The sequence below is a fragment of the Eurytemora carolleeae genome, unplaced genomic scaffold, assembly GCF_000591075.1.
Source record: "Eurytemora carolleeae unplaced genomic scaffold, Eaff_2.0 scaffold32, whole genome shotgun sequence".
In the NCBI taxonomy this organism is placed as follows: Eukaryota; Metazoa; Arthropoda; class Copepoda; order Calanoida; family Temoridae; genus Eurytemora; species Eurytemora carolleeae.
The window spans coordinates 186842-214460 of record NW_019396068.1 but is presented as its reverse complement, the minus strand read 5'-3'; the positions used below and the strand labels follow the sequence as shown (position 1 = coordinate 214460).

Genomic DNA, 27619 nt, shown 5'->3' with positions numbered 1-27619 from the left:
GATTCCCAAGATATTAGGAAGTTAGAAGTAAGTTATCAGTTTTTCTTGCAGGTTTCCACAAAATATGTGACAAGGACCATTGAAAACTCTAATTATCGATCCAAACTAGAAAATACGGCTTATTAGTTGACTTGGCAAGGAAAAAAGATAAATTCGCTACAGTCGTCTCATTCTTTGTGGGTAGCCCTGAATATAACACAGTAGGGACAAATGGAAATAAAGAGAAATATGGTTAAAATGAGTTTACAATCAATCAAATGACAGAGTTTCAAGGATTTGAAAATTCTTGAAGATATTTCAGGGATAATTGTAGTACAATTGTTTTAGTTGTTAATAATCTCTTAAACTATATTTAAAGAACTCTTATCTAAGAAATTTATTTAAACCTATAATGTATAAATAATCTCTGCGTATTATTGTTCTGATAAAGTTCTAAATCAAATAATACAATCCTGGAGCCTAAAGTAAGCCTAAATTGAGTGATTATAAATTATCTTTATCTTTTAAGAGTATTAAATCAACATTTGATACTTTTTTGGTCTTATACATGAATGTTTAACACTTAATTCACTCAATTCGCGTTTATATGGACTTAGTCAATAATACAAATAAATAAAGTCTCTAAATGCAGAATAAATATAGAATAAAATCATAACTTATTAAAAGAAAAACGAATAACGATTATTTGAGAGACCAGAGCGGATTAAGCTGGCTCAAAGGATCGGTAGGATCAGGATTGCTCTGAAGGTTTCCTGTGGAGCTCATGAAATCCTCTTTAGTTATTTTCTTCTTCTTAGGCGAGTCTGTTATAGTGAGTAGGTCGAGTTGGGTTAGATCGGCCAGGTTTGATAAAGGATCCGTGGATAATTTAAGGATCGTCGGAGAAGGATTAGGAGGAAGAGAAGGGATCGGATGATTGATCGGACTGGGTTCTATCTCTGACACAGATTTCTCGACAACAACGAGGTCTGGTTCAACCTTCTCTTTATTCTCCGGGTCTGGTTGAACCAGTATATCGGATCCTCTCCGCGGAGATCCTTCCTTCATGGAAGTGTGAGAGATAAAATCTTTGCTAGGATGTCGGCTGTGTGTTCTAGCTCTACCTAGATATATACAGGGTTACACACAAAATATGATATTTTCATGAGAACCTCAAGATTTGCAGTTAAAATTTATTATATTATTCTAAGAACGTTTTAAAGAAGAACGAAATAATTTAGGGAAAAGGGAAAAAGATTAAAGCTTCAGGAAACCATCAATGTAAAAAAAAATTAAGAATAAAAATCCTTAGTTTTCTATGAAGTCTCATCCTTTGTGGGTAAATCTATATAACAAGACATTCGTGTATATATATGTTGCCTATTGCCGGACAAACGGCTGGACCGATTGGGCTGGCCGGGGGTGTTATAGGCTTTAAAAAAATCAAAAAAAAAAATGTTCTCAAATTTTTTAAAATATTATTTTTCAACATTTTTTTTCAAATTTTTTTCCACGGGCAACGCCGGGTCCTTCAGCTGTATATATTAAAAATCTTTTTATCTGTATTCAAAAGGATAATATTATTTTCTAAAGGGTTATCCACAACGGACGAGAACAATGTATAAATGAAGACAAAAATGCCTATTAAAATGGTATAGATGCAAAGAATATATCAATAAGGATCCACACAATCGTCCATAAGTATCATCTATTGAATTTAAACGTTTATCGTGATAAAAATAAAATTTAAATAGAATATTTAAAATATACCTGCAACCCCTGTTAAGACACCCTGCTGGATTAGTCTAGACTGTAGACTGTAGAGTAGAGTATCATACACAAATCTGAAAATTGGAAAATATTTTAAAATGGACTTTCCTACAAATATGCTAATAAAACTATATTTACCTTAAATATTGTTTATCACGTAGAATTCCTTTTCTTCCCTGGAGTAAGGATGAAAATATCGGTAGAAAATCTGGAACGCATCCAGTACTCTAAAATACAAAATGGGTTTCATTCTTTTCTTGTTAAAATGAATATTTTTGGGGTTCAAAGATCTGATTACCTCAACCTCGGCAAGAGCGGAAACAAGAGCACAAACCGTCCCGGATTTATTTCCTCCGTCCCTGCAATGGATAAGGACAGGTTTGCTGACTGATCTCTGCTGGTTGTGTAGCTCCAGGATATGCTGAGCTGCAAGGATGAGCGGAGCTGGAGAAGCTGGTAGCTCAGGTCCAACCCAGCTGGTCAGCTCCAGGTGCAGAAGAGCTCTGGTCTGCTTACTGCTCGGTTTATTCACGTGGAAAACTCTCTCACGATACCCAGATAATTCCTAACAATTATATCTAAACTATACCAAGAATTTAACGGGAAAAAATTCACAGATTATTAACAGAAATGACAGTGCGACCCATAAAACAGTAAAAAAGAATACGAAATTTAAGATTCTTTTTGAATATTTGCTGTTATTGTAAAGCAGATGTGTTCCAGTAGCTTGAAATGAGTCTGTGTACACTGCACAACTGCTGTGCTTCATGTTCAGTGGACTATTTAAAGTTTTTAAGTTAAAAAAATCGTCTTCTTAATCCACAGTTTAACGAAATTTAATGAAATCCCACTGTACAATACATTAAAATACAAGGTAAATGTAAACTCCGTTAATTACCCTGACCGAACTTACCTTGACGGATTGAAGAGATATCACAAAGTCTCCAACAGTCAAAGATTCTTTACCCTGTGGAATATAAACTCCCTCCGCCATATCTTGAACTGGAACTAGACTAACAACCGTCTCTAGTCCCTCCTGCCAGATTAAACCCAGGAACTCTAGCACAGTGGTTTTCAAGGGGAGCTGGGTAACGATAAAGTCTGGAGAATGAGGGCTAATGTTCTTTATATAGGACGCATTGATGTAATCATCCTGCAATAATAATTATTAGATTAGAAATGATGAGACATGAAATATTTTAAAGTTTATAAACCAAATGACTACCTTCGAAAACTTAAGTTCTATTCTTGACTGATCAAAGGGAAGAACGTCCGGAGCTCGATTCTTTAACGGATAGCATCGTCCGACTGATACACTGAGCTTGTTTCCACACCTGGAGACAGAATCATTCGCGTCCTTCCACATTGAATCTAGTGGGACAGAACCCTGCAATGTTTTCTGGGATAAACTGTTAACGAAGCTTTGAAGTTTCTCAGTTTCTTGTTTCAACTTATCCGTATCAATCACAAACATTGGAGGACGAACCTTCCTCTGACTAACTGTTTCCGTGTTATGAGGTGTGTCTGGAAGCTTTACCGGAACAGGTGAAGGTTCGCTGGATATGAACTGATCATGAATAATCGGAGAATCAATTCTATGTGTCGGGGTCAAATCTATCCCCGAGAGAAGATCAAGGTTGGATCCAGGTTTAGCCGGAGTAGGAGCAGGAATGGGAGTAACAACGTTTACAGGTTTTGACAACTCAGAGGAATAATTACCAGGTTGGGGGAACGGTTGGGTTGGAATGTATCTATTCTGGGTCCCAGGCTGGGGCACTACAGGATGCATAACAGGTTTTTCTGCTTGTTGCTGGAATTGTGGAGGAAAATATCCGGGATTTGGCATTCCGGGCTGTTGAAATCTTAGCTCATGTATCCCTGGTTGCTGTATCCCCGGCTGCTGTATCCCTGGCTGCTGTATCCCCGGCTGCTGTATCCCCGGCTGCTGTATCCCTGGCTGTTGCATTTTGTTGTTGGTTTGGTACTGAACTGGGTTTCTGACTGGCGACTGATACTGCTGATACCCCGTAGGTACTCCAGGCCTTTGCTGTTGATGTTGTGGTCCTCCTGGGTGCTGTTGAACTTGTCCTTCTGGGTACAGTTGAACTTGTCCTCCTGGGTGCTGTTGAAATTGTCCTCCAAGCTGCTGTTGAACTTGTCCTCCTGGGTGATGTTGAATTTGTCCTCGTGGATGCTGTTGAACTTTTCCTCCAGGGTTCTGTTGAACTTGTCCTCCGAGGTTCTGTTGAAATAGTCCTCCAGGATGCTGTAGAACTTGTCCTCCGAGGTGCGGTTGAACTTGTCCTCCAGGCTGCTGTTGAATTTGTCCTCCAGGCTGCTGTTGAACTTGTCCTCGTGGATGCTGTTGAACTTGTCCTCCAGGGTGCTGTTGTTGAATTTGTCCTCCGAGGTGCTGTTGAACTTGTCCTCCAGGGTGCTGTTGAACTTGTCCTCCAGGTTGCTGTTGAATTTGTCCTCCGGGCTGCTGTTGAACTTGTCCTCCGGGGTGCTGTTGAAATTGTCCTCCAGGGTGCTGTTGAACTTGTACTCCGGACTGCTGTTGAACTTGTCCTTGTGGATGCTGTTGAACTTGTCCTCCAGGCTGCTGTTGAATTTGTGGCCCGCTTTGCTGTTGTCGCTGTTGTGGGGGCTGTGGTCCTCCTTGCTGTTGCTGAAATGGTTGAACCATTGGTCTTTGCTGATAAGCCTGTGGGCTACCCTGTTGATGTGGGAACCGCAGTTGTTGTTGATTCTGGGGCACTCCTTGCTGTCCCCAATGTAGTTGTGGACCACCTTGCTGTTGTTGTATCGGTTGTCCACTAGATTGAAAATATGGTCCACTCTCTTGCTGTGAAACCCGTGGCCCACAATACTGCTGTGGAACCTGTGGTCCACCATCTTGCTGTGGACCTTGTGGTCCACCATGTTGCTGTAGACCCTGTTGTCCACTATGCTGATGTGAAACCTGTGGCCCACCATGCTGCTGTGTAACCTGTGGTCCACCATGCTGCTGTACATCCAGTGGTCCACCTTGCTGATGTGAAACCTGTGGTCCACCATGTTGCTGTGAAATCTGTGGTCCCCCATACTGCTGTGAAACCTGAGGCCCACCATGTTGTTGTGAGACCAGTGGCACACCATGTTGCTGTGTACCCTGTGGCCCACCATACTGCTGTTGAGCCTGTGGTCCAGCAGCAGTAGATACACCATGAATTTGGGATTGTGGACCAACTTGTTGTTGTTGAACCTGTGCTCCTTGTGCAGCTTGAGATCCCCCTTGTTGCATCTGTTGTCCCCAATGAAGTTGATGTTGAGGTGAGTAATATTGAGAGTTAGGAACAGAATATCCGGTGTTAGCGGATCCCAACGGGTTCGGTTGCTGCATGGTGGAGACCGGAGCCGAGTATTGATGTAAACCTGGAGACCGTTGAACAGGTCCGGCTCCAGGAGTAGGCGTAGTACTGGCAGGGGTTGGAGCAGGATATCCTTGTCCTGGAGTCATAGAACTTCTTGAGGAGTTTGTAGTGGTTGTATTACTACCCTGATAAGGTGAAGTGTAACCAACTGAACCATTAGGATATATAATTCTACCGCCTGGAACTGGCGTAGTTCCTGAATAGGTTGAACTCGAGGGTTGATTTGCTGCTGATATTCCAGGGTTCGGATAAGATCCTCCTGGTTGAGAGGACTGGGGACCAGGAGAACTAGTATTTTCAATGGAAACATTCTGATTCATGTTTTGGGAAACTTGTGGATATTCTTGCTTGGGTTGTTCTCCTTCACTTCCTCCAACAGTAGATGTTGTTGGTTTTCCGGCTCCAGAGCTCATTCCTAGCTGAGCATAGTACTTGGCATATTGTTGATTAGACGGATAGTAGTTCCCGGGGTACATGGATCCAGCAGGAAACCCGACTCCTCCGATATGACCATGGGCTTGGAATGAAGGATTGTTAGGAGTTGAATTAGGAGGATACGCTGTACCTGATCCAGGAGCATCTACTCCTCCCCCCTTCTCCTGCCGCGCTCTCATGTAATCAATTAATTTAGGTCTCTGGGTTTTAGGAGGAATAGGCTGCTCCGGGGTATCTGGGGGAGGAGCTCCGGGTGTAAACTCAGGTTTATAATCAAACTGTCCAACACTGTCTGCTTTATTTCTGACCGGATACGGTTGGGACTTACCGGAAACAAGACTGAGAGATAACGCACGTGCTTCGGCGGATTTTTTAGCTGAAGAATTGATGAGTTGCTCTCTCTCCTCAACCTGAACCTTCACTACTCCATCCACTCGGGACAGGAGCTTGCTCACGTTCTTCTCCAGCTTGGCATAGAACTCTAATCCTTTTGTAGTCTTGTCTAATAAATCCTCGTAGGCATGATAACTAGCAACTAGAGATCCAATCTTTTCATCCCGGATGAGAACAAAGTTTCCGATTTTTTCTCTAGCATCCGCATACTCAGCGTTCTTCTCCGTTAGCGCTGAGACGATGTTTCTCTGAGCGTGGATATTCTGCCTGATGTACTCCACCGTCTTCTCGTGCTTCTTCATCTCCTCCTTAAACACCTTCTCCGTTTCCTTGTCTCCTTGTTTAGCCAGACTGTTGGTGATATCATCGTTCCGTATTCCTTCTCTTAGGGTCTCCTCAAGCATTAGTCTTTGATGTCTCATCTCTTCAACCTAAACCAAGAATCCGGAATCAAACCCTTTCTACTCAGAAAAATGTGTAAATAAGAATATTTAATTCAATTAAAATGGTTGCCTTCAATGATAATGCCAGCAGACATGCAATGTTTGATGCTTTTAGAAGGGTACAGGATATTTTGGAATTAAAAAAGGGGTAAAATTAGGTTCACGTTTAACGCTAACCGTTAACAGAAACAAAGCATTTTTCAAAGAAGAAAAGGTTCATTCTCTCTAGTGTTATTGTCACAGATTTGTGGAACTAAAAAAGTATTAAATACACAAAATCGGTTCATTTCCAGACAGAGAGAGAAAAATATTACTTCGTTGGAAATTCAAAAATGCACACGAGCTTTATCCTAAGCACTATAAGCATCGTGGTATTAAACATAGAGGGGCAGTAAAACAGCTGCATGTTAGTTAGCCTCTGAACTTAGTACAAATCATCCCAGGGGGTTATATTATTATATTATTTAGATTCAAAATCTTCATCATTATGCACCATCTGTTGTTAAATATAGGTATAGTATAGTAGGCGCAATGCCCTCGAGGCTTTAATAAGCCTGGTAAAATCAACTCGACGAAACTGATACTAAATTGAAATACATTTTAAGAATATTTGAAGTTCTGAAGAAAAGTTGATTTTAAAATGAAATTCAAGATTTGTTTGATAGAAGTGAAACAAATAACCTTGCCATCTTTAAACTGTAGCACACATTATTTATGAGTGGTTCAGTATTACTATTTTAAGTAGAAAAACAAGAAGTTTCAATAACTTTAGTGTGAACTTTCGGCAGAATTATGAACTACAGTCAGTTGCATAACAGGAATGCTGTCTAGAATATTCCATAAATAAAAAATAAAAAAAATACAAATAGCGGTACTCTTATTACTTTCAGAATAAAAATTGATAAAAAAATTATTGAAAAGCTAAATTTAAGTTCAAAATATCCATTTTAAAAGATTTTTAAAAACTTATAAATTTTACTTTACAGAATTCAATACCCCAAAACCCTGTATACTCAATGATACCCAGTGTGCTAGAAGAGTGAAATATTCGACAATGTCAACTGTACGAGTGTACACTGTACAGCCAACCAAGACAGGAGCTAAATAACTATGTCTGCCCTCTAACTGTAAGTCTTCAAAAATAGAAATAACATTATTTATGTTGATTTGCGATATTAAAGTGTGAGAACTGACCTTTTTGAGAACGTTTCTCATGTTCCTAAGGCAGTCTAGGACAGACTCCTCCAGGTCAGAGATTTTAGGAATATCCTCTTCCAGCTCAGGGACGGATTTACTCAAAAGCTGTAAATTCTTCACATGCAATCTCATCGCCTTAAAATAATTAGGATCAGAAACCTTTTAGCTCATTTCAATTTATTAGATAGTTTACTAAGGGGGTAAAGTGATAAAGAATTAAAGAGGTTAAATGTGAAAGCCTCCCTAATCTGGCATTAGTTACCCTAGTGCACCCCATAATCGTATGATTATCATTCTTGGTCTCACGAATGATATTAAAACTAATTTAAAGATAAATTTAGTTTACCAAATTAAAAATTACTTTAAATTATACCTTGTTCAGGGTTAAATTAGACTCTGAGGCCATAGAATGAGCTTCATGATACTTCTGAGTTTCTCTTTCTAGTTCTACAAGTATAGAGCTAGCTCTGGGTCCAACAATATCCTGAAACTCGCGTTCCTGTTTCTGTTCCTCCCGGAGCAGTTTCTGTATCTCTGCTAGGCTAGCTTCAACATCAGCTGATACACTCGCTAGGCTTGTCATTCCTTCTTCAAGCTGACTAACAGCTGCTCTTCTAAACAAAAAGCTGTCTTAATACACCTTTACAAATAAAGATAGTTTGTTCTATTTCACTTGCCAAAGACTATAATTTTCTATTGTTAGATATGTCAAACTATGCATAGTTTAAGTTTGAAATATCAAAGGTTTGCATAATCAGGTGGAAGATATACCCAAAAAATTCACCCCAGTTTAAATAACTGTATGCTAAGAATCATTGAAAATGGGGTGGCTGCTGATGAGAAAAACTGACGTTTTAATAAATCTGATCTATAGCAGAACACACATTAAGAAATCAAGATATTCTCTAAGAGATTGCTCACAAATTTTTAAATACATACAATATCCCATCTGCACTGTCGAAATTTGTTATTTGTTAATAGGTATTGAACATTCTAACCTATAGAAACATATTTAGGATCGGCTTATTTGTGAATCTAAGTTTAAAATTTCCCCAAAACACGCAATGTAATCAACTGCTAAACATGAAGTGATTTGAATTTGTACAATACATTCATGTGGGATTTCTCAATACCTGACAGAGAGACTAGCAGCACACTCAATCAGTTCCTGAGGCACATGGATAAGATCCTCTTCTCTAGGTATATCATCTAGCTGGAGAGCGGAGAGAAACACAGCTAGATCTCCGTTGGCCATCTCTATATCGGAGCAGACAGTTCGGAGTAGTTTAGCTTGCTCCTCAGAGTAAAGAGAAGAAGCTTCATGAGCTTCAATAGGAACCAGGCGCTGGAATATATCAGGACCTAAACATAATTCTTCATTTTTAGCCACTACGTTTATTCGCCTGAAAAATTATGAAAATCATAAGCAATAGTTAAATGAGGATTTATATTAATTATCTACACCTGAAACTTCAGGATCAGTAGAATCAAATCCAATTCCTTTGACAAGACTGGCTCCCTGCAAATAAAAGTATAGATATTTAAAGCCTAGTCAAACCTAGAACAAAGGTTGAAATAAATGTAGAAAAATGTAGAAAAATGTAGAAAAATGTAGAAAATGTAGAAAATGTATAAAAATGTAGAAAATGTATAAAATGTATAAAATGTAATAAATTGTAGAAAAATGTACCAAAATGTACTCAAATGTACTCAAATAAACTCAAATGTACTCAAATGTACTCAAATGTACTCAAATGTACTCAAATGTACTCAGATGTACTCAGATGAACTCAGATGTACTCAGATGTACTCAAATGTACTCAGATGTACTCAGATGTACTCAGATGTACTCAGATGTACTCAGATGTACTAAAATGTACTAAAGTGTACCAATGTGTATTAAAATTAAGTAAAATGTAGAAAAAAGTATCAATATGTAAAAAATGTAGCAAAATCAAAATGTAATAAAATGAACAAAATGAAAAAAGTTTTAGGATAGAATAGGAAACTTCTAGATATTTAAGCACAGCCGAACAATGTGTTCGAACTTCTAAGAAGAGCTATAGGATAATTGATCTGAAAGCCCCCCCCCCCCCCTTCATTCGGAAATATACAACAAGCTATATCCGACATTTGTAAAAAAAATACAATTGGTAAAACACACATGAACGGAATTTTCTGAACTGCAAATTATTTTAGCGTAACGATCCCGAATACTCATGTTTCCACTTCTACCTTGATCTCCTGCAGAGCGTCTAGGTCTGGAACCTTATCATGATAAATAAACTCGTTCTCCTTCTTCGAAACATCCAGTTTACCGTTCACCACGTCGTTTGCGTAGGCCAGCGCATCAAATACAGATTTGAAGGGATCATCCAACTTCTTGGCCAGCTTAGCAGACTGTGCTAGACAATCACTGGCAGCCTAGATAACAGGGAATAAGAAAAAGGGGAAGAGAAATGGTACTGGTCCGAATAAAGAAATGGTACAGGTCCGACTAGTTAAATGGTACAGGTCTGGCTAGGAAAATGGTACTGCTCCGATTAAAGAAAGTCAGTCCCCACTTCCAATGGCGTGCAGACGGGCAACTTTTAAAAACATGTAATAATGACCAATTGGAAAGAAATAAAGTATTCACGCACAGTATAGAAAAAGACCCCCTACAGCTGACGAGAATAGACACGAACTATTAAATACCTTGTAATATGTTACTCTCTCTCCCATTTTATTATTTTCTTCGGAGAACATTCCCATATGCAGGTAGCTCATACTCTGATAGTACGCTATCTAAAAATAATATAATATAATTCACTTGCTAGAGTACCCAGAGTTGCCAATTAACCAGGTTAGTTTTATTACTTATAGTACTCCCAGCGTTTACCCGCACTTGGTACAATAATATGACTTAGCTGAAGTGCCCGTGGAATTTCAAAATTATCATTTTTAGCCTGTCACCCCAGGGTTTCATAATAAAATGTCAGCCAATTTGGTCCAGATTTTTATACAAGTTTGATTTTTTTAAATATTAAAAAGGGCTAGTTTCATGGTATTCCTGAGAGTTCTAATATTACTGATCTATTGGAAAAACCTGAAGCACATTGGCTTTCAGTCTAGTAAGTTGACGACAAGATGTAACCGGGTTAAATAATTGGGACTTGGCCACAAACTCTGATTTTCTACCCCATATCTTTGCAATACAATATCGTAGACATATTTCAATTTCAAACAATAAATGCCTTTAGCTCAAAAATCGAATTTTGAAATATCAACGGTTTACACCATCAAGTTGCAAAGATATAGGGATTAGAAAATTTAAGTTAGTAGCAAGGATTCAATTCAATCGATTTTCTTATACTTATGAATAAAAGCAAAACTAGACGAACTACGAGGTCACAAAGTCGTACCATTAATGTCACATAACTTTGACCTACTCCTTTTGGCTAGTTCACAGTAAACTTTAATTTTTGATAAACTCTTGATCATCAAAGTTTAGTGATAAAGTTCTGAGAACTGGTGATGTTAAATGTTATTAATAAAAATCTAAAGATTTTGTTAATTTTAATCTAAAATATTTCTGATCTACCTTTAAGTGATTTTGATAAAAAATTGTGATTATCAGAGAAGGTTTATATTTACCTTGAATTCTAGAACAGATTTCCATATTTTGTTTTGTTTAGATCCAACTATATCCTGTATACCCTCCCCGTAATCTTTGGAGTTAAACAGATCCAGAGATCTCAATGCTTGCTTATAGTATTCAACCACCTGACCTCCTACCTATACAGAATATAGGTTAGAGTTTAACCGACCAAGAGATCTCAATGCTTGCTTAGAGTTAAGCTTAGATCATTTGATATAACAGAATTAATAGTTTGAAATATTAAAGGTCTAACCAGACGGTTTAAAACTTACTTTAGAGATGATAAGAGGTTTCCTAGCATCTAGGATACTTTTCTCCAGGATACACTCCTGAGCTTGGGCTAGGGATATATGGGACTTAAACCCCATCAGGTCCGCGCTCAGATCAGATTCTACATCCTAGAAATATTTTAGATCAGATTCTACATCCTAGAAATATATTTGATTAGATTCTACATCCTAGAAATATATTTGAGTAGATTCTACATCCTAGAAATATATTTGATAAAATTCTACATCCTAGAAATATATTTGATAAAATTCTACATTCTAGAAATATATTTGATAAAATTCTGCATCCTAGAAATATTTTTGATAAAATTCTACATTCTAGAAATATATTTGATAAAATTCTACATCCTAGAAATATATTTGATAAAATTCTACATCCTAGAAATATATTTGATAAAATTCTACATCCTAGAAATATATTTGATAAAATTCTACATCCTAGAAATATATTTGATAAAATTCTACATCCTAGAAATATATTTGATAAAATTCTACATCCTAGAAATATATTTGATAAAATTTTACATCCTAGAAATATATTTGATAAAATTCTACATCCTAGAAATATATTTGATAAAATTCTACATCCTAGAAATATATTTGATAAAATTCTACATCCTAGAAATATATTTGATAAAATTCTACTTCCTAGAAATATATTTGATAAAATTCTACATCCTAGAAGTATATTTGATAAAATTCTACATCCTAGAAATATATTTGATAAAATTCTACATCCTAGAAATATATTTGATAAAATTCTACATCCTAGAAATATATTTGATAAAATTCTACATCCTAGAAATATATTTGATTGGACTCTACATCCAAAAATTATTTTAGATTATTTCTTTATATTTCGTTCGCTTTTTAACGTTAATAATTATTTTTGAGTTTTAAGAGGCTTTACAAGAATCAGAGATGTACTTTTAACACAGATATTTTAATAATATTTAAGTAAATTATATTTATTCCTTCAAGGAAAATAGACAGTTTCAGTACATTGAGTACAATCACTGATAAATAAATACTTTATCCTTCTGTTAACATATTTTCAGCGGTATCAACCAATACATAATTTGAAGGCGACATTCTATAAATTCATTAATTGTATTCATATATATGGGATATACTGTAAAGTATATATCTAGATGTATCTACAGGGTTACCGACAAAGGATGAGACTGCAAAGACGATCTGACACTTTTCATATGACGATCCGGAGGTAAAATTAAGTCATCTACCTTTTATATAGTCTTTTAATGGGTTATATAATGATTTTGCAAAGAAAGAAAGAAACAGACGGTATAAACTATAAATTGTGTACAGTCGTCTCTGAAGTCTTATTCTTTGTAGGTATTCCTGTTTCTTAAGGAATCATAAGGAAGTGAAATCTGCATAGGGCCCCACTGTGGACCTCCCAGGCAGCAGATGCACTGCCCCGCCCCTGTATCTACCTGGGGATAAAGATCAGGAAGAGTATGAAAGGCCCAGGCTGCACACTGGAAATGCGCAACTGCCATCTTCATTCCTTCACTCTCCTCTCTAGACTCAGCACATCCTAGTCGGGTGTGCAGGGATCCTACAATACAGGGGTTTAGAGGTTGTTTGTAAATATATTTTCATCCCCGAATCCCTGCCAGTTATTAAAAACTGAATTTATGGAAAATTAGCGATCCAAAGAACAAACCTTGGCAGTTAAAAATGCCATTTTTCATTTTATTTTTCTCAAAGCTTAAAAATCATCTTTCATTGGTAGACGGGTTTTATTCATCAACAAATTATCATTCCAATATTAACAGTGTTACAAAAAATCTATATATATTTGTAACGAAATGTTTGTAATAATTTTTTAGAAAATACGCAATATGTGATGAAAAAATCTTGGAATTGTAGTTGTTCAAAGAATTGTAGCTACTGAGGATCGTCATGATAGACGTGAAACATTATGTTTAGTATAATTCTTTTTTTAATAAAAATGTGAAGTTAAAAACTGAAATATATTTGTATGTATGTAAGTGGGTATGTATGTATGTATATGTATATATATATATATTTCAGTTTTTAACTTCACATTTTTATTAAAAAAAGAATTATACTAAACATCATGTTTCACGTCTATCATGACGATCCTCAGTAGTTACAATTCTTTGAACAACTAAAATTCCAATATTTTTTCATCACATATAATATTGCGTATTTTCTAAAAAATTATTACTAACATTTCTTTGCAATGATTTTCCCTTTTATATGTTAACTACAGTTGGCTAAACATCTGAGCCAAATTGGCTGACATAATTGGAGGGAACCCTTGGGTATCCTGGCAGAAACATAGGATTTAAAAAATCAAATTTCATTTTTCAAAAAAAAGTGTTTAATTTCTCGGGCAACGCCGGGCACTTCAGCTATTTAACAATAACTGGAAAGCTTGAATATGTTAACAAATAATAACCCCAATCTTACCTATATTATACAGAACGGATGCCAGCTCATATGTGATATCTGGAAACACAAACTCGGCTCCAGAATACAAATCCTTCCAGCTAAATTGGAACGGTCCTTCTCCATTTATCTTGAACCTTAATTAAATGTAATCAATGAAGATTATATTCTGATTTGGAACGGTCCTTCCCCGCCCAACTTAATCCTTTATTATTTTAATATTAAGTTAGCACATCCGCTAATCTTAAGTCTGAATTGCATTAATCTAAATTTTAAACTTTTATTTATTCTTATAAATTCAGAGAATTCATAAAATTGAAGCGCTATTTCCTCGCAAATCTTAAATCTGTATTTTATATAATAAATGTCAGTCAAACTTGAGCATGCAGATCTGATTGATTAAGATCAAAAGTAGATTTAAATTATGTTGAAATATAAGATGATACAAAATAATTTATTGTTATATTAATTTGTAACAATGATTTAATGGTTCAGATATTTCAACATGAATGAATGAATGAATGAGAATGAGATCTGCAAGAAGCCCCATGTTGAGCGACCCAGACCGCCAACAGTAGTATCTGACCCTACAGGTGAAAATAGTACATAAAAACGTTTATCAGATTTAGTTAAATCGTTTTATATACTGACCTGTTTTTAATGAAAAGTAGTTGACAATAATATTTCTTTAGAGTAGCAACTCCATCAATACTCTCAGCTACTCGGATACATGAGTTTGATCTAAAATACAAAACAATAGTTTTATCATATTACCACAGGATTAAAAACAAGTAAGGACAATAAATAACAATGTATCGTACCATTTTATTTTACTTTCATTTTACTGACTGACTTAATATTACTGGACTGACTTTATATAAAAGATTGTATAAGTTCACATGTTACATGTATAATGTATATATATACACGTACACATAACTCAATATTATAATTTACTTGGATTAAGATTTTTAATATTAATTTAGGCAATTTTGATCTTAGCCAACATTGAAAGATTAAATGATTGAATGGACATAACTTGAACAATAAGCATTACCTTAAAGTTTCTATTTCTTTAATTTCATTTGCAAATGCGGACGGAGTTTCTCCGAATTTCTCCGCAATAAGTTGTCTCAGTTTAGAGGAGAGGTTTAGGTTCTCCGGACTAGTTTTAGCCAAGAAACTTATCATGGGGAGTTTAGGTATAGCCTCCATCCTTAGTTCTCTTCTAGTTCATTTTCTCTGAAACAAAAATGCAAGGTAAACGTGAGACATGTGAGAGAGCAAGTATTTACATCGGATAGTTTAGCATAACATCCTGTCGGGCCAACTCCAACAACATAGGATCATCGAAGAACTTGTTGATGGAGACGTCCTCAGAGAGACCCTTCCTTCTCCTCGTTTTCACCATGAACTCCCTGGCTAGGGCTGTGGCGGGTTGGGGTTCAAGGGGACGGATTGTGATGGATTTATCCAGGGGATCTCCGGGTACAATCTGCCAGTGGTGGAATACTGATAAACAGAATGCTTGACCCTGAGTATGGGTTCGGAGATCCGTCTCAAACCCGAATGAGTCGATGGCGGGGATAAATGCCTTAATGATGTACAGTGGGGAACCAGGTACAGGAGCATCTTGGGTCACGTGACCTCGCCGTCTAGCGAGCACGGTATATACAGCAGATACACAATCCGCCGGGGCGGATACCTCAACAAACAGATAGGGTTCCATGAGTCTAGGTGTAGCCATGAGGAAGGCGGAGTATGCTACCCTTCTTGAGGTTGGGATAATCTGACCACCGCCGCGATGAATCGGTTCGTTGGCGATCACTGCGTCGAGGATCTTAAACTTGACATTTCTGATCGGTTCCTCGCATAACGGTCCTTCTCTAGTACCCCACTGGAAACCTTGAACTATACTCTCCTTGACGGATCCTAGCAGTCCCTTGTCCACCTCGGAGGGGAGTGTGTCGTCCACCAATATATTTGGTCCGGTTGCATCAGGACCAAAGGCCCAGATAGATCTTGCGGCAAGTAAATCCCAGTCATATTTGGTTTGGAAAAATTCTCCTAATCTCTTCTTATTCCACGTGATAGATACAACCTCGTTCTCAATATCCTCAGATAAACCCTTCTCCAACGGTTCAGCAATCATTGTCATCTTGTTCTTCTTGTTCGGGGTCTCGGCGAAACATTTCAAACTGGAAGTTTCGACCACAGTCTCGCAGAAGGAGACGACAGGATCAGCAACCTTGATGTCGATCTCTGAATATAGTTTTCTGAATATAGTTCTCTGAATATAGTTCTCTGAATATAGTTCTCTGAATATAGTTTTCTGAGATCGTGCATAACACAGTCGAGGTAAAGTTCTCCAGTTCCCAGGATCACATGCTCACCTGACTCCTCTACCCTTGTGGAGAGCAAGGGATAAGATTTGTTTACCTTTCTCAAACCGTCCAACATCTTCGGAAGCTCACTGGGGTTCACAGGCTCTACAGCAATCTTTATCACGGACTGGGTGTTAAACTTCAAGGGGCGGAAGATGTAGAGCTCCTCGTTGCCCTGCAAGTCAGTGATGGTCGATGTCTTGACGATTGCTTGATCGATTCCTTCGATCAGAACCCAGTTACCGGCGGGGACACGGTTGACTTCAATTTTGTACCTGTAAAAAAATTATAAAATTCTTTAAGAAGATATAAAAATTTCTTTTAAGAAACATTCAAACTTTTTAAAAATGGAAAGGGTTGTTTTCAAATGTTTACCTAGCTTCATAGATCCAAAGACGACCAACTCGAAGGCTTCTGCTGTCTTCTTCGTCAAATACTGTGTAGTTCTCTCCCAACAGACGAATCTAGATATTTCAAACAAAGTTAAAATAAGACTAGATGCTAGAAATTTGATTAATATACATTTTACATATTATTATTATTATCATTATTAGAAGAAAACACATATTCAATGAAGTAGGGTCGACGCTCCTTGCCACCACAGTGTCTACAAAACTTGATTAAGATTTAATAAAATGTGCAGCTGTTAACTGCAATATTGATGTCTTCCTTACTTTTTCAAGAAGGAAATAACCACCAAAGTTTGGAAAGCTTAAAACCTGTTGTGAGTTTAAAAAATGTTGTTGGGGGTGGAGGGGGGGGGATTTTCAAAGAAAAAGAATTACTGCTGGAGAATCTTGACAGTGGCAAAGTTAAGAAAAACCTTTTAAATCATATTTTTCCCGCAAACACCTTCAAAATCTTCTACCTCTTGTCCTGAATGCAGAGTTCCGCTCATAACCCGTCCGAGAACATGGAAACAAGTTGTATCCTCAGTAGGGTACTGTTTGGTGGTGTGTACCATGAGTCGACCATCCTGGTCACAGGCCACCATATCCTCGTACCTCTCCGTTTCGTTGGTTCCGCTGTAGATCTGATCAACCTTCATCTACACAACATACAACATAATTATAACCAAATTATCATCAAAATAGAAAAACGCTTTACTTAAGAATATGATATAATACAACATATAAAAACAGCCTTTATTATTGTTACATATTTCAAGAAACCTAGGATTGTAAATCAAATATTACACTTTGATTTTAATTAAAAATGAAGAAATAATTATTTGAAAAAAGGGATAAAAATATAGGAACAATAATAGTTAAATTTTCTTACGCAGAAATTGAGTAAATAATACATTTTTATGTTTTTATCTTTTTAACAGAATTTACCATCAAGCTCTCTTCTTAAGATATGGAATAACCTGCCTCTTGACTTAAAAAGAAGCAACTCTCTAAGTATATTTAAAAATAAACTACTAAACTCTCTTTTGGAAAATTACACTACAATGTGTTATAAACCGAATTGTTATTCATTTAAAACTAATGAAATATATTTTAATATGTTCTATTATTTGTTTTGTACAGAAAATTATTTTAAAATCTAGTTATTCATACAACTGTATTAATTTTTTGCATAAGATAAAAAAAGTTCTCCTCTTAAATCTATTTAATTGAAATGTTTTGTTATCATTATTAAAGTTAGGCGGAAAAAATAATCAAAACAGTCAAGTATGCTTGTACATGTATTTTAGCAATAAACTTTATCTATTTATCTATCTAATAGACACCCCCCCCCCCCCTCCACTAAGAAAGCTTACCTTAGCATTATCTAGAGGACTAGGAATATGTTCCACACACATATCCGTGAACCCTGTAAAGTTCCCGAGGAACCTGGAGCAGATGAGACGGAGTAAAGGTCGGATATTCATCTTACTCTCCTCCTTAGTCAACCTTACTCCCAGCTCCTGGACCAAATTATTATTATTATCATTATCATTCAACCTACACTTACAGTCAAAGCATCATGCCCTATATTACGTTGAGCACCTCGCCAATCAAATCCAACTTTGAGTACGTCAAATATGTTACAGTGAAAGCCTTAATAACGAATACATCGAAAGAATTCATCAAATGTCGTATTCTTCACTTTCTGATAAGGAATGTTGCAGATATTTAGTTTTTTTAATTAAATGATTATATGGAACTCTTTAAAACTGCTCCCGCTTATTCATAGCTATTTATTTATTTTCGCAAATACTGAAATTTACGTAATATAGTATAAAACTCATTGAAAAATTGTCAAGACGACATTTGATAAATTCTTCCGATGTATTCGTTATTAAGGGTTTCACTGTAGGAGACATTAAAATGCCGTTAATGGACATAATAATTTTAACACAGGTTGATAAAATATTACTTAATAAATAATTAAATATATAAAAAAGACACTTGGAAAAATTAAATAATTGAATAAATATTAATTTTATAGCAAAAAACAAAATTATTAAGACAAAAAGCTGAAGAACAACAATCTTAATGAACCCATGAAACATTTAAACCGACATATAGTTCCCAGGGCGAAGATATCGGGTAAATAATTCTGGACTTCTGATGTTCGAGATATCTGGATGTCGTACACTAAACTTTGCAGGGAAGCCAGACAATAGACATGTACTGAAGAGTCCATAAACTGTGGAATAGGAAGACGACATTTAAGCAATCTTATGTATTTATGTTATATTTTAAGTTAAACTGTTTACATCTATATTAAATCTATCCAAGTTAAACCTTTATCTGGTCAATAGTTTGGAAGATATTGTCGAGTTACTAGAAAATGTACAATTCGGACAATTTTCTCAACTATTTCTAAAGGAAATTTCCGTAAGTCACTGTTTCAAAGAAACCACAAGCAATTGGAAACAATCAATAATTAGAGTTTAATTCAGTCTGATCATACAAAGCTTTTCAGGGTACCGTTGTGAATCAGACATGCCATTCTTTAAATAGGATAGCTCTAAAGCTTGTAAACGGACCTGACAGAGTCCTGGCAGACAGGTATCAACATCTCCAACAACATGAGCAAACAGCTTGTAGAGAGGTTCAAGGATAAACTCAACAAAGCTTCTCTGCGCGGAACCATGAGGAGGTTTCTTAGAGAACTTCCTCGTCTTGGAGTTGAAGTAGATGTCCCCCCAGAGCCGTCTAGCGAACTCGTTCACGTTGATGTTCCCGTAGGTAGAGTTGTACAGAGCAGCGAAGGATTTGAGTGTGAAGCAGGCTCCGTATTGGGAACTAGCAAAACATACATTTCCCTGGAAAGAATTTTTTTAATAATCATTTAATCTTATTATTAATTTTTTGGCCGGATGGGTGGAGGGGGGATGGCATGACCATGCGTCATCAAAAATTAAAGGCCTTTTAAGAAAATGTATGTCGTTAGAAATAATTTCTTTTTAAAAATTCTTGGTACCATTTTAGATTTTTAATAATTCAATCTGATTTATTTATCTCACCAACAAAATTGTCGACCACTCGATATTAACAATTAATTGTATAGTTATTTGGACAATTTTTCATACTTTTAAAGTTAAAATCCATTTTCTGTTTGCAGAAAAATCCCCAAAAGTATCCTGAAGAATGCAAGCATGAAAAAATGTGTAGATACGATACAATAAATTATTTACAGGTTAATTCCTTCATATATTAATTACAAGTTTATGCATTTTTTAACCATAGAAAGAGAGGTTGTCAATAGTCAATACACAATACACATGAACATATTTTCTTACTTGGATTGGAGATAGAACTTGAATAGATTCATCCTCCGAGTAGAGGCTGATGAGGCCGTTAACCTCCTCCACTATATGACGCAGCTTGTAGTACGCATCCTAAGCAAAAGAACATTGGTTACAGCAAACAGGAAGTATTATACCATAACAGAAACTTGTTATGTAATAAAAGTTTATTTTATTATTAATATCTTAAATTTTTTATCTCGTATTATTCTTGTAAATAGTTTATTAAAATATATAAAAGGAATAAGGCATCTATCGTTGTTAATGTAAAATATTTCCATCAGGCTGTATGTTTTTAGATCAATAGTCAATACTCTTAAAAGCTAAATGTGAACTGTGGGAAGAGAAAACAAATATTTCAATCATAAACTTTTATTTTTAGTTGTACATTGTACAGGGTGTCCCAAAAACATGGGAATTCAGTGACGAATTCGATATCGTCTTTATGAATAATTCTTTGATTTAGTATAGTGATACCTACTGAGAAAGCTGTAATCTGTAAGAGTTTCGTCTGCTATGTTTACATTTTGTTTGTTTATGTTTTGACTGCAACCGGTTGTACTTAGTAAAAAAAGAAAATTACAGTATACAAACAGAGTAAACTTGTCCATATTCACTGTTCATCTTGCGGAGACATTTTAGACACATCTTTTCAGTCTTTTACCCTTTTCATTAAATAAACTCTAGCAGACATAATAATATTATGGCTTTTGAAATTAGGTATTACAATGCTAATTCATAACAAAGACGATATCGAATTAGTCACTGAATTCCCATGTTTTTTGGGACACCCTGTACCAACTTCAGAAGAATGAAATTGAAAATATTCTTAAAAATAAACCTGGGGCGGAAGTTTAAGTTCCAGCATAAGTCGATCTATCTTGTTGATACACACGGTCACCGCCAGCTTCTCCTGGACCGCCTGCTTGATCACCCGCTCTGTGTTCAACATCACACCCTCCGCCGCGTCGATAAACACGCATACGCCGTCCGCCAGGCGCATACTGGCGGTCACCTCGTCGGAGAAGTTGACGTGGCCGGGAGTATCGAATACATTGAGAAGGAAGGATTTGTCCCTGACGTCCTGGCAGACCAGGGATACAGGCATGGCCTGATCAAACAACTCAGTTAAAATAAAAGGAACATTATTTTCATGAAATAGGAATAATAAAAAAAATATTTATATATATACATAAATAAATATTAAAAATATTATAAAAATAAATCAAACTGAATTTCAATAAAATACAGCAGTTTTCAGACTGACCCTTTAAAATCTGTATAATACAAAAGTCAAGAATAAACATATTTCATTGATAGAGTAAACTTTTAAATGGAGTAAGACGGAAGTACAATAAAATGGAAAAAATAATTACAGGATTGAAAATACAAATCGAAGAAAGAAAATGCTGGAATATTTTTTTTGGATTATTAGAACTAAGTTTTCCTTGATTGAAACTCCACGTTCTTGTTCTGTAAAGAGAGTATCTGTGTACCGGACAGGTTTGTCATCCTACTCAGGGGTAGTCATTCAATACAGTCAGTATTTGAGGTGTTTTTAAGGTCGGGGGGGGGGCGGAATATTTCAAAAGCGGTTTCCCTAAATCCCTAAAATATCGGAAGCCAAGTCCGAATGTTTTCATCCTTTTAAGTGGAGGGAGAGGAAGAAATATCAGAAACGAAATGAAGGAAGTGAAATATCGCAAACCTTTGATGGACCAAGAGCTTGGTCCTTGGCGTGAAATTTCATATTGATTTATTTATTTTTTTGGGGGGCCAAATGTCGAAATTGTACGGTAAGAAAAAGTTGGTCCAAAACTGAAGGAATATTTGAATGAATTCCTTAGATTGAAGATCAGGATGGGTTTGCTGCATCAGACAATCAACGAAGGATGTTTTCCCGTGATGAAGATGTCCCACCAGAGCAACATTACGAATCAGATTACTGTTATCCATGAGATCAGCGAGGAACTCTATCTGGTAAGTAGTCCTGGGCAGCTCCTGCTCAACGTGCTCGAACTTGTTCTTCTTCACGGGTTCAATGATAGGTTTGGTGATAGGCTGGGTATCCTCCTCATGGACTATTGTCTCAACACCAGGTCCGAAAACTTCTCCGGCAGTTGGATAATACTTCTTATCCTCGTGGAGCACTATTGCCATGGACTGAGCTGAGGGTTCGTCCTCCTCATCCTGCTCCTCGTCCCCCTGCATGGCCTCCTCCTCGTCCCGGTCCTTCTCTTCGTCACTGCTGGAGTCTTCCTCGGACTCAAGGTCGGGTCCAACATAATTTCCAAACTCGTCGTATAGATCAGGATCCATTTTCTTTTCTGAAATATCACAGTTGGTTTAATAAATGTTTCTCAGGAATTAAAATTATAAATATGAATATAAAAAATTTAATTTTTCCATTTCACGTTTGATGTTGTTAGAGCATTTTCTGCGTAAAACCAGTCTCGTGAACTCGCCTGTAGAGAATCTCGGAACCTATGTATATCAAAATCAATTTTAGTCGACAAAACTTAATGATTTAAAAGTTATATATTTACTTTAAAAAATATTTCAGCAATAAATCATTGCTTTCAATCTGACAAAATTAATTTATCCTAGATTTTCAAGGGTTGAACAAAACAGCAAATGAGATCTAATTGATTAAGTTTCCTAAGGAGAGCAGCCCGATCCTTCTGTGCCAGGAGAACATCAACAACTACACTAGAGACCCGGAGTTTACGTGCAACCTCCAACCTTTCTCCAGGACTCTCTACAGCCTGTAGAACCAAGCTCAGGGTCTCAACTGGACACTGAAACAAGATTATACGTTTTCATATATCCGTAACCAAGTGATTCATTGTTGTTGTTTACAGTGTGTTTGTTTACCTTGGCATCGTGCAGTACAATTGACATTTCTGCCATGTTTACACCGCCTTTAGCTTTCACACCTCCCAACCAGCCTTTTCCAACTAGAATCAGATGATTAGAAATGTGAAGAGAAGATAGTACAGAAGAAGATAATGAAAAAAGTATTGAAATAGAAGATAAAAAAGAATATAATAAAGAAGAAGATAATATAGAGAAGACATTTAAGAACTAAAAAACTCAATAAATGTAATCTCCATTCCAGGAGACTTAAACGGAGAGAAGTGAGACCAGTGCAAGAAACTGTCCCGGAAATAAATTCTGTGATTATTTTATCTCCAATATTTGTCCTTTTTTGGTTATTTTGGTGAATTAATCTCAGTTCTATTTATAAAAATCTTTACTGCACAAAGTTAAACATTGGTGATTTTTAAGGGTTTCTCAGTCCTCTAGTGCCAACAACGGGAGTAGATCAAAGGAGTAGTTAACAGGAGCAGGAATACTTCACAATCACAAACCTACTTTCTTTGTTCATAAACAAAGAAGGAGTAATTTCTACAAACCTAGATATAGGAGTAGCTACAGGAGCGGGAGTACTTTCTAAAGGAGCAGGAATACTTTCTACAAACCTAGCTACAGGAGCAGGAGTACTTTCTACAAACCTAGCTACAGGAGCAGGAGTGCTTTCTACAAATCTAACTACAGGAGTAGCTAATAGGAGTATTCTCTATAACTTCAGCTACAAGAGTAGCACAGGAATATTTCTACAACTACAGCTATAGAAAGTTAAAAGTTAAAAGAAAGAAAAGACTTTATATGAGAAAAAAGATGGAGGTACAAAGATTTGGTTACTAATTAAGTAATTTGGATATATTGAACATGATGTAGAAAAGAATAACCATGAATACAAATAGGGTTGAGTTAAAAAATTACCAAGTAGGTTTTCACAATCCTTCCAGGCTTCAGCTGTAGCTCTACCCCTGACACTGACCCAGATAACCTGCCTCTCCGACAAGCTGTGCATCTTCCGTATAGCTGAAGGAGAGTGCAGAAGATTCTCCGGGGCTCCATAGTAGTGCTGGGTACAGTATAGCAGAGCCTTCAGTACACTACTAGAGAGGACGGACGGTTGTCTCTCCGGGTAGGATGATTCAGCGCCAAGGATGGGAGAGATTCGTTCCAGCAGATTGATTTGTTCAACCACTAAGGAGGAGTCGATATGGCCGGACATTTGTGAGTGAAGGATTTGTTTTAAGTTTCGCACTTTGTACTCAATACTCTAAAAATGGTCGTTTTAATTTTTGATTTTGTTAAATTAAATATTTAAAAACAAACCTGAGACGATACTGCTTGCTTGTAGGCAACAATTCCAGATTCATGAAATCGACCGAGAGCGTTTAAAAGATCTGTTAACTGAGAGAGTTCATGTCGAGTAATCATATGATGAATTAGATGCTGAGCGGCGAGGGGCCGAGCGCCCAAAATTCCAAGAAATTTCGGATGTTTTAAAGTCTTCTTGATCATAAGTGTGATAGCAAGGATGGCGTCCCCGTCCCCCATCTCCAGTGCGCAGTCAAGTAGATCCTCTTTCTTCTTCATACTCTTATACATCTCGAGGGAGTACGGTTTACCTAGACAATATTGAATTTAATCTGTTTATTTTATCTGCTTACTAGCTTGGGAACCCAGCGCGGCCAAGGTTACTAAAAGTTACTCCACCCGTTTACCCGCACTTGAACGATTTTACCAGGAAACTAAATTTTTGCTAGTAAAGTCGACCCACTCAACTTAGAAGCTCAAAACCAAGCTAAGAACATTCCCATGGGTCTCCCAGTTCAACCATCAAAATTGAGGCAAATCGTTCCAGGGATTTCTTAGTTATGATCGGACAAACAAACATCTATTACAACTTTATATATAGATAGATACCTTATGTCTGTTTAAAATACTTTGTCATAAATTCTGTTTTTATGTTATCTGTTTTTAAATAAATCTGTTTTCTTATATTAACTGTTATTTTAATAATCTGTTCTTATTAAATCATTTTATTATTTATCAGCATAATTAATCCTTTAAACTACTACTTAACGCTTCTTTTGCAAAAGAAGTAGAACTATTTCGAAGGAATTTGATTTTAATTGAAAGTTCGAGGCTAACCTAGGATAATATTTTGAACGGTTTCTACTGGTGGGTCTGGATCCAGTCTTCTATCCTGCAGGTTTTCAAGTTTCCTTCTCAAGGTATTCAGTTCAGCTTCTAGCTTGGCAGGATCCTTCCGACCCATCATCTGGCTAAACGACATACATTAAAGGAAAATATCAATTTATAGAGGAAGAAAATTGCCGAAGAAGCATTATAAAATCCACAAATCGTAGCATCGGATTCTGGAACCAGAGAAGACCTTCTCATCTTCATCTCTTTTATTCATAATAATAACACTGATTTCCCTTTCAACAACATATGGTGATAGCAACTGGAAAATTTTTAATTTAGGGAATGAGTTTAACTTATCTTCGTTCAAAAGTTCCAAGCTCTCTTGATAATAAATATAAAAGGTCCGCAAATTCGTAAAGTTTAAACAAGGATCAAAACTAATAATTACTGAAGGATAAATTTAGCAAACTTTTATTAAGTAATTGAAGTTTTATCAAGAACAGGTTTTGGGTTTTTTAAGCTAGGTATAGCTATTTGAACAACTCTCTCATGCATTCTTGTTCACTCTATTCAAGTAGATTAATTATTCGTACTAAGTTCAACTTATTTTCATTATTCATAAATTCCGATCTCTTGTTTTACTCTAATAGTTTCCAAAAATTAAAATAAAAACAAGACCTGATGGATGGTTCTGGTTTGTTTGCAGCTGCTGAGATCTGTTTAGCAGCCTCTCTAACCCTGGCCTCCCATACAGCAGAGCCGGAGGAGGTCGGACCCATCTCGAAGGATACTAGATCATCTAGAGGCTGGCTCGAGGTTATACTAAAATATCATTTAAAATATTTTAAGTTTTAGAGGAGGGTTCTCAAATAGTAAACACTAAAAAAACGGAATCCAAAGAAAAAACATAAACTAAAACATTTAACACGTTTTAACAAAAAAAGTTTGAGACGTCGATAATGTACAGTACACCGCCTGAAATCAATATCCACAAAAATTTGAAGCGATTAAGCGATTCGTAATCATGCAAGAGCTGATCGTTGTGGCGTCTCAGAAGAAAAGATACGGATTACTGCTTCCTGAAGGGTTTAACGCTAAAAATTGTTGGTTTAATTATAAATTCCAAAAATGTATGGACAATAAATTCCAAAAAATGTATGGACAGTAAATTCCAAAAAATGTATGGACAATAAATTCCAAAAAATGTATAGACACAGGATTTCTTCTGGATACGTTGCAGCAACATCTTTCAGTCTATGCTGTCTTAGAACTATCTGATGAATATAAACATCCGTTATCTTAAATCAATAAAGTTATTCTTCTGGTTGCGTTGAGTGGGATGAGATTAAAACATTTCTGAACTAAAAATATGGCTAGACAGTGAAAATGATTTTTAATTGGTGCGAACCTTAGATCCGGCATTCCCATAGTATCATCTCCTTCCTCCCAGGAGAACCCTTTAGCAACAGAATCATTCCAGTATTCCTCCTCCTCCATCCTAACCCGGGTATCATTCATCTTTATTCCTAGAATAGACAAGATAATTCCAGTATTCCTCCTCCTCCATCCCAAACCGGGTATCATTCATCCTTATTCCTAGAATATACAAGATTATTCCAGTATTCCTCCTCCTCCATCCTAACCCGGGTATCATTCATCTTTATTCCTAGAATAGACAAGATTATTCCAGTATTCCTTCTCCTCCATCCCAACCCGGGTATCATTCATCATTATTCCTAGAATAGACAAGATTATTCCAGTATTCCTTCTCCTCCATCCCAACACGGGTATCATTCGTCTTTATTCCTAGAATAGACAAGATTATTCCAGTATTCCTCCTCCTTCATCCTAACTCGGGTATCATTCATCTTTATTCCTAGAATAGACAAGATTATTCCAGTATTCCTTCTCCTCCATCCTAACCCGGGAATCATTCATCTTTATTCCTAGAATAGACAAGATTATTCCAGTATTCCTTCTCCTCCATCCCAACCCGGGTATCATTCATCCTTATTCCACAAGATTATTCCAGTATTCCTCCTCCTCCATCCTAACCCGGGTATCATTCATCTTTATTCCTAGAATAGACAAGATTATTCCAGTATTCCTCCTTCTCCATCCTAACTCGGGTATCATTCATCTTTATTCCTAGAATAGAAAAGATAATTCCAGTATTTCTTCTCCTCCATCCCAATGGAAGGCTGTAATCTAAATAAATTTCGACTTAAAATGTTAATTTCATGCAGCAATATATTAGTAGTTTTTTTCCTACGAAAGTTTACCAAATCAAAGACTTTTTTGAACCATTTGAATAAAACTCAAATATCATTATTATTATCATTTGCAGACATCCCATCATTTACTAAATATGGGGTCGACACTACTAACCAAAAATTAACCTTTAGTTAAACGCAAATTAGATAATTACCTGATTATCAAAGGTTTGTAAACAGCCAAGTTCCATTTTATAAATCAGATCAT

General features: G+C 36.3%; 3 protein-coding genes across 3 annotated transcripts; all 3 read right to left on the bottom strand.

Moving 5' to 3' along the window:
- Positions 1-566: 566 nt before the first annotated feature.
- On the bottom strand, positions 567-15266 carry LOC111711111 (tyrosine-protein phosphatase non-receptor type 23). The gene is made up of 18 exons (XM_023485368.1): positions 15063-15266; positions 14657-14746; positions 14027-14142; positions 13021-13145; positions 11546-11671; positions 11270-11410; positions 10331-10420; positions 9869-10057; positions 9098-9152; positions 8767-8995; positions 8007-8247; positions 7631-7768; positions 2975-6424; positions 2663-2902; positions 2048-2314; positions 1888-1976; positions 1750-1823; positions 567-1103 (listed from the first exon to the last, which is right to left on the bottom strand). Exons 1-18 carry the CDS (start codon positions 15218-15220, stop codon positions 682-684), a joined length of 6240 nt encoding a protein of 2079 aa, XP_023341136.1. The 5' UTR covers positions 15221-15266; the 3' UTR covers positions 567-681.
- Positions 15247-22469, bottom strand: LOC111711126 (116 kDa U5 small nuclear ribonucleoprotein component). The gene is made up of 10 exons (XM_023485388.1): positions 21974-22469; positions 21579-21644; positions 20973-21242; positions 20126-20224; positions 19370-19648; positions 18155-18301; positions 17258-17437; positions 16765-16853; positions 16342-16664; positions 15247-16285 (listed from the first exon to the last, which is right to left on the bottom strand). The coding sequence occupies exons 1-10, from the start codon at positions 22448-22450 to the stop codon at positions 15297-15299; spliced, it is 2919 nt and encodes a 972-aa protein (XP_023341156.1). The 5' UTR covers positions 22451-22469; the 3' UTR covers positions 15247-15296.
- On the bottom strand, positions 22455-27614 carry LOC111711392 (spermatogenesis-defective protein 39 homolog). The gene is made up of 9 exons (XM_023485742.1): positions 27567-27614; positions 26547-26664; positions 25817-25960; positions 25142-25275; positions 24320-24615; positions 23918-24263; positions 23006-23088; positions 22790-22929; positions 22455-22615 (listed from the first exon to the last, which is right to left on the bottom strand). The coding sequence occupies exons 2-9, from the start codon at positions 26654-26656 to the stop codon at positions 22528-22530; spliced, it is 1341 nt and encodes a 446-aa protein (XP_023341510.1). The 5' UTR covers positions 26657-26664; positions 27567-27614; the 3' UTR covers positions 22455-22527.
- Between the last annotated feature and the right edge of the window lie 5 nt (positions 27615-27619).